The 11,144-nt window shown below is 52.6% G+C and overlaps 2 protein-coding genes across 2 annotated transcripts in view; one reads left to right on the top strand and one right to left on the bottom strand.

The window, feature by feature from the left end:
• TK1 (thymidine kinase 1, soluble) overlaps positions 1-1,459 on the top strand; it is a 20,944-nt gene extending 19,485 nt beyond the window's left edge. Inside the window, exon 8 of the transcript XR_001003192.1 lies at positions 1,449-1,459. The gene's annotated coding sequence lies outside the window, so the exon portion shown is untranslated. The remainder of the gene's footprint in view (positions 1-1,448) is intronic.
• A 122-nt stretch (positions 1,460-1,581) lies between these two features.
• The window catches only part of LOC105520645 (chromosome unknown open reading frame, human C17orf99), a 25,686-nt gene continuing 16,123 nt past the window's right edge, over positions 1,582-11,144 (bottom strand). The window contains exons 3-5 of the mRNA XM_011954512.1: positions 6,592-6,891; positions 3,475-3,744; positions 1,582-1,969 (exon numbers count right to left, since the gene is read on the bottom strand). Of these exons, the coding sequence (XP_011809902.1) occupies positions 1,812-1,969; positions 3,475-3,744; positions 6,592-6,891 (728 nt within the window). The 3' untranslated portion in view covers positions 1,582-1,811. The remainder of the gene's footprint in view (positions 1,970-3,474; positions 3,745-6,591; positions 6,892-11,144) is intronic.

Here is an 11,144-nt window from a genome sequence, read left to right as displayed (position 1 = left end):
CCAGGCACCGCTAGGGACCGAGGGCAAAGTGCGGCCCTCGCGAGCGGCGGCGGGCCGCGGGACTGCGCTTCTAGCGGCTGGGAGGGGCTCTGGTCGCGGAGCACCGGTGTCCACCCTACCTCGGGGTCGAGGGGCTAGTTCCCCGGCCACGCCGGCCGCAGCACGGACCAGAAAGGGTAAGAGAGTCCCCCAGGAAAACGGACGAACGGAGGACCACTCACGCTCTTTGCCCCTGCCCTCCCGCCGCCTCCTCTAGGAAGCCCACCACCTACCAAGAACCCACCCAGGCTCATAAGCACCGCCTCCCCGATCCCACTGAAAAACCCAGGTCACACCCTGGAGCCGCCTCCCTGCCTGGCCTGCCACTCTTTCCTCCTCTCTGGGACTACACCTGGGGTAGGGTCAAAGACCCCCATTCCTCCTGGTCTGGGCAGAGCCCCAAGGCTGTGAAGGGCAGCGTGGCTTCACACTGAAGATGGTGTGCAAGGCCGGGCGCGGCGGCTCACGCCTGTGATCCCAGCACTGTGGGGGGCCGAGGCAGGCGGATCGCCTGAGGTCAGGAGTTTGAGACCAGCCTGGCCAACATGGCGAAACCCTTCTCTGCTAAAAATACAACAACAAAACATTAGCTGGGCGTGGTGGTGAGCGCCTGTAATCCCAGCTACTTGGGAGGCTGAGGCAGAAGTTTTTGAAACTGGGAGGTGGAGGTGGCAGTGAGCTGAGACCAAGCCACTACACTCCAGCCTGGGCAGCAGAGCAAGAGTCCATCTCAAAACAAACAAACAAACCCAAAAAACCAAAAACAAAAGTTAGCGAGGTGTGGTGGCAGCTACTAGTAATCCCAGCTACTCCAGAGGCTGAGGTGGGAGAATCTCCTGAGCCCAGGAGGCAGAGTTTGCAGTGAACCAAGATCGTGCCTCTGGACCCCAGCCTGGGCGACAATGTAAGACTCCATATCAAAAAACAAACAAACAAACAAAAAAAGACATGCAAACAGAAACGAAGTTTTCAGGGCGACAGGCAGGGGGCAAAATTTAATCCAGTTCCAGCCCCTTCTCACCTCCATCCCAAGAAAAACCGATACAGAGTGTCCGGTGCAGGGAAGGCAGGCTCTGTGTGTATTGGAAGGGGGAGCGGAGGTTGTACAGACAGAGGTGTGGGGTCACAGGCTGACTGAGCCCGGAAGAATTCCAGACCCCCCTTTGCTAATTGCAGGTGCAGATTAACAAGAGCAGGTGTGCCAGCTGGGGCTCAGAGTCCACCCAGGTGAGCTGGTCCACGTGAGAGTTGAACCAGAGGACTGTGCCACCAGGAGGTGGGGTGCCCCTCCAGGGAAGAGGGGAGAAGGTGCGGGGGAGGGGCTGGGCCTTTTCCCAGTGTGCCCCCCTCCCTCTCCCCACACCGGAGAGATGTGACAGCACCTGAGAGGTGAGGACAAGGCCACACAGACTCCTCCTTTCTGTGACCCTCCTCAAGCCCTCACACCAACACTGTCTGCATTTGCTGAAGGTCACCAGGGTTCCAAGAATCCCAGGTGGCAGGCTTTTTTCTTTTTTTTAAATAAATGTTGTTGTGTATATTTAAGGTAGACAACCTGCTATTATGGGATTCATATAGATAGCACAAAGGTTCCTATAGTGAAGCAAGTTAACATATCCACCATCTCTCATAGTTACCCATTTTTTTTTTTTTTTTTTTTTTTGTGACAAGAGTAGCTAAAACACACTCATTTTGCATGAACTCCAAATATGAACAGTGCACGCCAATGGTCTGCAACCCTCTGTCGTGCTTGGCTCTCTGGACGGTTCATTCTACATGACTGCTGCTTTGCATCTTCTGACCTCCCCATTCCCTATCCTGAACACCCCAAGCTCCTCTTCACTCAGACGGTGGGTGCTCCTATAGGCCAGCAAGGCAAGGATGGGGCTCTCCAGGGGACCCTGCCAGTCCTCCATCTTCTGGTCATGACCTTGATGACAAAGCAGTGGAGACTCAAGTCAGGCAGGCTCATCTCCCAGCCATCCCCTCCCTAGGCATCTGGGAGTGTTTGTTTGTTTGTTTTGAGACAGAGTTTCGCTCTTTTTGCCCAGGCTGGAGTGCAAGGGCGCAATCTCGGCTCACTGCAACCTCCACCTCCCGGGTTCAAGTGATTCACCTGCCTCAGCCTCCCGAGTAGCTGGGATTACAGGCGTACACCACCACCCCTGGCTAATTTTGTATTTTTAGTAGGGATGGGATTTCTCCATGTTGGCCAGGCTGGTCTCCAACTCCTGACCTCAGGTGACCCACCCGCCTCAGCCTCCCAAAGTGCTGGGATTACAGGCGTGAGCCACAGTGCCGGGCCTGCCTCTGGGAGTTTTATGGTGCCAAGCACATCAATGCCCCAGCAGGAGAGACATGAGGCTTACTCACCCCACTAAATGAAGGCTGTACCCCATTTTATAGAAGGCAAAACTGAGGCTCAGCGAAGTGACATGGCTCACCCACGAGTCTGGCCTCTGGAAAGAACAGACTTGGCAGAAGTGAGATGGGAGAGTGCCAAGGACAGACTCCTGACAGAGCCACGTAAGTGCCTGGGCCACGGCAGAGGATGAGAACCAGGACACAGCAGTGTCTCCCAGACAAAGAGAGGTGAGTTCACAGAGGCAGGGCTGGCCACCACCAAGGCCAGACAGGCAGAGCACACAGGCCTGTGGTGCCTGCGCTCAGACACTACAAAGGCCCTGGTCACCTTACATGTCAGTAAAGCCACGGCTTTGGAGAGGGGACCCTGGGAGGCTGGGCCCCAGGCTCTTGCCACCACCTGGGAAAGATTGCCCAATGTGGTTCTTACAGAAGGCAGGAGCTCCTGGTCCACCTTGGTCTCCTGGCGTCAGCATCCCTGCTCAGACCCCATAAAGAACTTAGAGAGCGCCCTCCCAGAGGCCAGCAGACTCCATTACAGGGCAACTGGGAGCACTGGCCGGGGTTCGATAACGCCTTGAACGTGTAAGCCTCAGTAGGCATGTGACACGCAGTAAACGCCTTCGAGTCGTGCGTAAGCGGTGATGGCCCTTCTTTGCCCTGGCCAGAGCCCTGCCCTGCAAGCCCCACCACCTGAGCTCCCCACCCAGAGCCCGGCTCTCAGGCCATCAGCAGCTCTCCCTCCTCCCTGCATCCAGCACCCATTTCCTACCTGGCCCACGTGGTCCAGCCCAACATCCCGGAGGTGACGGCCGCAATGGAGGCGAGGCTGCCAGCCAGCACGATGGTGGGTGCCTTGGGCAACTCTCCTGGGAGCGGGATGGAGGCAGCTGGGTTGGGCTTCCTTTAGGCAGGGGCCAGGGTGGGCATGGTTGCCTCCTGTGCCCTCTCTGCTCTCGGCAGTGGCCGGGTAGAGCTGTCCCACTTCCCACCGACCTGTGTCTTGGACACTAGCACCCTGCCAGCACAGAAGCGCCAGCTGCCCCTCTGGAAATGCAAGGGCCCTCTCACCTGGGGGCACCAGTGTGAGGGCGCTGTGCTGGACATTGACGCTGTTTGCAGCCTGGCACTGGAACCAGTCTGATGTCTGGCTCGGCAGGAAGGAGAAGTTGGCAGGCTGCCCGTGGCGTGGTCGCTGCTGCAGGTGGACCTGCCCGTCCTTCCCAACCAGGCTGTAGGTGATGGGTGGGCTGCCCAAGGACGCCTGGCAGGAAATCTCCACCCTGGGGCCTGACCCTCTGTCCTGCAGAGTGAAGTTGGCCCGCAGCTCCGACACTGGCTCTGGCAGGGTGGGAGAAGGTAGCACAGCCATGGCTGAGCGGTCTTAAACCCCTCCTCCTCAGTAAGTTCTCCTCATTACAAAATGCCTAATGAGCTTAGCCGTGGCTGCCGCCTCCTCCAGGCCGCCTTCGAGGGTTTGCCCTCCATCTTGTGTCTGAGCTGCTACCCTACCTGCCATGTGCACCACACAATTTCACATTTGGTTTTTATCTTATTTTAACTTTATTTTGAGGCAGGGTCTTGCTCTGTCGCCCAGGCTGGAGTGCAATGATGTGATCTAGGTTTACTGCAACCTCTGCCTCCCTGGCTCAAGCAGTTCTCCCATCTCAGCCTCCTGAGTAGCTAGGACTACAGGTGTGCACCACCACATCCAGCTAACTTTTGCATTTTTTGTAGAGATGGGGTTTCTCTATGTTGGCCAGGCTGGTCTCGAACTCCTGGGCTCAAGCGATCTTCTGCCCTAGCCTCCCAAAGTGCTGGGATTATAGGCGTAAGCCACCATGCCCGGCCTGGTTTTATTCTTATGCAGTATATTTCAGATTGCCAGACTTAGCAAATAAAAATACAGTTAAATTTTAATTTCAGATAAACAATGAATAATTTTTTACTATACGTATGTCCTGTGTAAAATTTACCTGGCAACTCTATCATTCAGTCTTGTCTTTTTTACTGAGAGGCAAGTTACTTCAGGACAAGAACTGTCATGCAGAAGATTCTAGAATCCCCCAGGCCTTGAGCCTAACGCTCTAGTCATTCTTACTGATTAGTAATAACCACCACCCTTGCCACCTACTAAAAGGCTTTTATTTCATAGGTCCCCTGGAATAGGACCCATTATTATTTTAGAGACAGGGTCTCTGTTGCTCAAGCTAGAGTGCAATGGTGTGATCACAGCTCACTGCAGGCTCCAACTCCTGGGCTCAAATGATCCTCCCACCTCAGCCTCCCAAGTAGCTGGGACCACAGGTATGCACCACCACACCTGATTAATTTTTTAAAAAAATTGTTGTTGGCTGGGTGCAGTGGCTCATGCCTGTAATCCCAGCGTTTTAGGAGGCCTAGGTGGGTGGATCACCTGAGGTCAGGAGTTTGAGACCAGCCTGGCCAACATGGTGAAACCCTGTGTCTACTAAAAATACAAAAAGTAGTCGGGCGTTGGGGCAAGGGCCTGTAGTCCCAGCTACCTGGGAGGCTGAGGCAGGAGAATTGCTTGAACCTGGGAGGCGGAGGTTGCAGTGAGCCGAGATCGTGCCACTGCAGTACAGCCTGGGAGACAGAGCGAGACTCCGTCTCAAAAAAAGAAACTAATTTTTTTGTAGACATGGAGTCTCACTCTGTGGTCCAGGCTGATCTCAAACTCTTGGCCTCAAAGGATTCTCCCACCTTGGCCTCCCAAAATGCTGGGAATACAGGCGTGAGTCACCTCACTGGCCTCTTATTTTCCTTTTGCAGCTAAAGCAGTTGAAGCTCAGCAGTCCCATGATTTGTTCAAGGCCCCAGCCAGTAAGTGTAGGGATTTGAACCCTGAACCTGTTGGGCTGCAGACCCTAGGCTCATCTCCCCTAGGCTGTCTTTTCCTGGTGTTCTTAGGGTGTGGGGCAAAGGATGAACGGGGAGTTTCCTTGTCCCACCCTAAGTCGGGCAACACTTCCTGGTTCCCATACCCCATAGCTCCCACCAAGAAGGTTACCTGAGCTACTATCAGGATGGAAACAGGAAGAAGGCAGGCTTTGGAGCTGGACGGAGTGGGGTTTGAAAGCAGCCTTGGCCACTTGCCAGCCATGTGGCCTGGGGCGACTTTCTTTCTTTTTTTTTTTTTTTATTAAGACAGAGTCTTACTCTGTTGCCCAGGCTGGTGTGCGGTGGCACGACCTCGGCTCACTGCAACCATCATCTCCTGGGTTCAAGTGACTCTCTTGCCTCAGCCTCCCGAGTAGCTGGGATTACAGGTGCCCGCCACCACACCCAGCTAATTTTTGTATTTTTAGTAGAGATGAGGTTTCACTATGTTGGCCAGACTGGTCTCGAACTCCTGACCTCAAGTGATCCACCCGCATAGGCCTCCCAAAGTGCTGGGATTACAGGCGTGAGCCATCACACCCAGCCCCTGGGGCAACTTTCTTAACTCCCCAGAGCTTTAGCTTCCATAGCTACAGACCCAGAGGCTCAGACCCCACCCCTGACACTGCTGTGAAAATCAAGTGAAGTAATGCACAAACCGTGCCTAACTTTCTTTTCTTTTCTTTTCTTTTTTTTTTGGAGACAGTCTCACTCTGTTACCCAGGCTGGAGTACAGTGGCACAATCTTGTCTCACTGCAGCCTCCGCCTCCTGGGTTCAAGCAATTCTCCTGCCTCAGTCTCCTGAGTAGATGGAATTACAGGTGCACCCCACCACGCCCGGCTAATCTTTGTATTTTTAGTAGAATTGGGGTTTCGCCATGTTGCCCAGGCTGGTCTCGAACTCCTGGGCTCAAGCAATCCGCCTGTCTTGGCTTCCCACAGTGCTGGGATTTGCACCCAGCCAAACATGCCTAGTTTATCACCTTGAGGTCCGAGATGACAACTGGGACCCAGTCATTTCTGCCATCCGTCAGGCTCTTTCCTTCTGTGCCCTCAGGCCCCTGCCAGGAGACTATGCCCTCAGGGCCCCAGCCAGGGACAGCAAGTCCTGAGAAAAGGCCCCAGGGGACTGAGAGTGGCCTTGGAGGTGGCATCCTGTCCTTGTCCGCACCCTCACGCCCTGGCTCTCTCTTACCCCAGCAAGGTTCACAATTCTCACTCCCAGAGCTCCCCACTGATCTGCACCCCACCTGCCTCCTCAGCCTTGTGTCCCCCACCACACTCACTGGACCACAGCTCCCAGTACATCTGCAGCCTGGCACTGTCCACATGGGCACCTGAGGTGGTGGCCGCCCGGCAGAAGTAGGTGAGCAGGTCTGGACTGGACTTGAGTGTGATGTTGAGGTTGAAAGAGGCCGGCTCGTGGGTCTTCACCACCTTCTTGGCCACCTCGATGTTCTTGGTTCCACAGAGGGAATAGGTGATGGGCGGTGGTGCCTGGGGTGCATGGCAGGTTATGAGCACCCGGCGGCCTTTGGGGAAAACTTCCAGGACTTTGTAGGCAATGGAGACCACAGGGGTGATTTCTGGGAGATGAAAAGGTCCAAGGAGGAAGAAAGAAACCGACATTAATCAAGCACCTTAAGAAGGTACTGGTTTGGCCAGGCTCGGTGGCACACACCTGTAATCCCAGCGTTTGGGAGGTCCAGGCAGATGGATCACTTGAGGTCAGGAGTTCAAAACCAGTGTAACCAACATGGTGAAAGTCTGGCTCTACTAAAAATACAAAAATGAGCCGGGCATGGTGGTGAGAGAGACTCAGAAAAAGGAAAAAGGATGCTGCGTTTAGCATGTTCTCACTTTTTTTTTTTTTTTTTTGATGGAGTCTTGCCCATTCACCCAGGCTGGAGTGCAGTGGCGCGAACTCTGCTCACCACAACCTCTGCCTCTTGAGTTCAAGCGATTCTCCTGCCTCAGCCTCCTAAGTAGCTGGGACTGCAGGCGCATGCCACCATGCCTGGCTAATTTTTGTATTTTTAGTAGAGACAAGGTTTCACCATGTTGGTCAGACTGGTCTCGAACTCCTGACCTCGTGATCCACCCGCCTCGGCCTCCCAAAGTGCTGGGATTACAGGCATGAGCCACCGCACCTGACCACAATTTAATTCTATAACAAACCTGCACATGTACCCCTGAACCTAAAGATTACAAATAAATAAATGAAACCAGTAGACCTCAGAGTAAAGAAAAAAGAAAGAAGAAAATACTGATTTAGTGGTTCCTCAAAAAGTTAAACAGACTTACCATATGACCTAACAATTCCATGCCTAGACATATACCAAATAATAGAAAACAGGGACTCAAACAGGTACCTGTACACACACGCTCATGGCAGCGTGATTCACCACAGCCAAAAGGTGGAAACGGCCCAAATGTCTGTCAACGGACGAATGGGTAAATAGAATGTAGTTGATCCGTATAAGGAATATTACTCAGCCTTAGAAAGAAGTGAGCACAGATGCAGGCTGCAACAGGGATGAGCCGTAAACATTCCACTAAACAAAAAGGCAGACGCGAAAGGCAACCTTTGCATGATTCCATGTGTGTGCAAAGTTCAGAATAGGAAAACCCACAGAGACAGAAAGCGGACTGGTGGTTACTAGGGCCCAGGGGAAGGGGAAATGGGGAGTAACTGTCTAATAGATATGGGGTTTCCTTTTGGGGTGATGAAGATCTCTTGGAACTAGATAGCGGTGGTGGTTGTGCAACATTGTGAATGCACTAAATGCTGCTGAATTATCACTTTTTTTTTTTTTTTTTTTTGAGACAGAGTCTTGTACTGTTGTCTCCCAGGTTCAAGAGATTCTCGTGTCTCAGCCTCCAGAGTAGCTGGGATTACAGGCGTCCGCCACCACGCCCGGCTAATTTTTGTGTGTTTTTTTTTGTTTTTTGTTTTTTGTTTTTTTTTGAGACGGAGTCTCGCTCTGTCGCCCAGGCTGGAGTGCAGTGGCCGGATCTCAGCTCACTGCAAGCTCCGCCTCCCGGGTTTATGCCATTCTCCTGCCTCAGCCTCCCGAGTAGCTGGGACTACAGGCACCTGAGACGGGGTTTCACCGTGTTAGCCAGGATGGTCTCGATCTCCTGACCTCATGATCCGCCCGTTTCGGCCTCCCAAACTGCTTAATTTTTGTGTTTTTGATAGACACGGGATTTCATCATGTTGGCCAGACTGGTCTTGAACTCGAGACCTCAGGTGATCCGCCTGCCTTGGCCTCCCAAAGTGCTGGGATTACAGGTGTGACCCACTGCGCCCGGCCCACTTTTATTTATTGATTTAAAGACAGAGTCTTGCTCCATCGTCCAGACTGGAGTGAAGTAGCACGATCTCACCTCACTGCAACCTCTACCTCCTGGGTTCAAGTGATTCTCATGTCTCAGCCTACCAAGTAGCGGGGACTACAGGCACGCACCACCATGCCCGGCTGATTTTTGTATTTTTACTAGAGCCTGGGTTTCACCACGTTGGCCAGGCTAGTCTCGAACTCTTGAGCTCAGGGGATCTGCCTGCCTGGGCCTCCCAAAGTGCTGGGATTACAGGCGTGAGCCACTGCAGCTGGCCATTACTGATTCTTTAAGACAGCAATTGGGATTAAACAAAAATGTTTCTGGAATAGGGGTTTGAGGGAGAGGGTTGTATTATACCAATGGTGGGGACCTGTTTGCATTTCAAGAATAGTGTGTAGGCCGGGCGTGGTGGCTCACACCTGTATTCCCAGCACTGGGAGGCCGAGGCGGGCGGATCACCTGAGGTCAGGAGTTCGAGACTAGCCTGGCCAACATGGTGAAACCCTGTCTCTACTAAAAGTACAAAACTTAGCTGGGCATGGTGGTACGTGCCTGTAATCCCAGCTACTCAGAAGGCTGAGACCAGAGAATCACTTGAACCCAGGAGACAGAGGTTACAGTGAGCCAATATCTTGCCACTGCACTCCAGCATGGGCGACAGAGCAAGATGCTGTCTCAAAAAAAAAAAAAAAAGAAAGAAAAGAAAGAAAAAGCATAGTGTGTATCGGGTGGGCACAGTAGCTCAGGCCCATAATACCAGCACTTTGGGAGGCCAAGGTGTGGGAGGATTGCTTGAGCCTAGGGGTTCCAGACCAGCCTGGGCAACATAGTGAGACCCCACCTCTATTTAATCCAAAGAAAAATTAAAAAGAAAAAAGAATACTGTGCGGTTGGGGCAGTGCTTGGGGGAGGGGTAGAAAGAAGGTCTATGAAATCTGAATATCATCGACGTCATGAATCGCCTTTGCTCGGCTGGGCATGTCTGCTCTGGAAACCACCCTGCAATGAGGGAACTGCTGATTGAGCAGAGAACTGGAACAAACTAGAGTGTGTGACCACTAAGCATGTTTTATTCTAGACCAGTAACTCTCAGCCAGGAGCAGTTGTGCCTCCAGGGGAACTTCAGGTCTGGGGACGTTTTTGGTTGTCAATATTGGGAGGTGGACTAGCTTGGGCAACACAGCAAGACCCCATCTCTACAAAAAAAAAAAAAAGTAGGGGTTGCTGCTGACATTTAGTAGGTAGAGGCCAAGGAGGCCGCTAAGCATCCTATAGTGCACAGTCAGCCCCTACCGCGAAGAATGGTCCGGCCTCAAATGTCAGGAGTGCTGAGGTTGACAACTCTGGTCTAGACAACCAGCAGCAGCCTTTTAGAAGCAGGATGTCTTCCCCTGCCCAGGGCTGCACAGACACCAACAATTATTTTCTCATCCATGCCTCTTTGAAAATTTCATGAGAATTCTCCTTTTTATATTTATTTACTTTTTTATTTATTTATTTTTGAGACGGAGTCTCACTCCGTTACCCAGGCTGGAGTGCAATGGCGCAATCTCGGCTCACCGCGACCTCCACCTCCCGGTTTCAAGCAATTCTTCTGCTTCAGCCTCTCAAGTAGCTGGGATTACAGGCATGCGTCACCATGCCAGGCTAATTTTGTATTTTTAGTAGAGATGGGGTTTCTCTATGTTGGTTAGGCTGGTCTCGAACACCTGACCTCAGGTGATCCACCTGCCTTAGCCCCCACAAAGTGCTGGGATTACAGGTGTGAGCCACTGCGCCCAGCCTATTTATTTATTGTTTTGAGATGAAGTCTTACCCCGTCTGCAGTGCAGTGGTGCAATCTTTGCTCACTGCAACCTCCGCCTCCCGGGTTCAAGCGATTCTCCTGCCTCAGCTGCTCGCGGAGCTGGGATTACAGACACACGCCACCACATCTATCTAATTTTTGTATTTTTAGTAGAGATAGGGTTTCACCATATTGGCAAGACTGGTCTCGAACTCCTGACGTCAGGTGATCTGCCCACTTCAGCCTCCCAAAGTACTGGGATTACAGGCATGAGCCACTGCACCCAGACTCTCCTTTGTGGATGGGGAAGAAGACTTTTTTTTTTTTAGGCCTGGCACAGTAGCTCATGCCTGTAATTCCAGCACTTTGGGAGGCTGAGGAGGGTGAATTGTTTGAGGCCAGGGGTTCAAAACCAGCTTGGGCAACATGGTGAAACACCGTCTCTTAAAAATGCACAAATTAGCCAGGTGCGGTGGCTCATGCCTTTCATGCCAGCACTTTGGGAGGCTGAGGTGGGAGGATCATGAGGTCAGGAGATCAAGACCATCCTGGCTAATACAGTGAAACCCCGTCTCTACTAAAAATACAAAAAAATTTAGCCGGGCGAGGTGGCGTGCATCTGTAGTCCCAGCTACTTGGGAGGCTGAGGCAGGAGAAGGGTATGAGCCCGGGAGGCGGAGCTTGCAGTGAGCCGAGATCGCGCCACTG

The sequence above is a fragment of the Colobus angolensis genome, unplaced genomic scaffold (assembly GCF_000951035.1).
Source record: "Colobus angolensis palliatus isolate OR3802 unplaced genomic scaffold, Cang.pa_1.0 Scaffold1, whole genome shotgun sequence".
Lineage (NCBI taxonomy): Eukaryota > Metazoa > Chordata > Mammalia > Primates > Cercopithecidae > Colobus > Colobus angolensis.
This window is presented reverse-complemented; position numbering and strand designations above follow the sequence as displayed.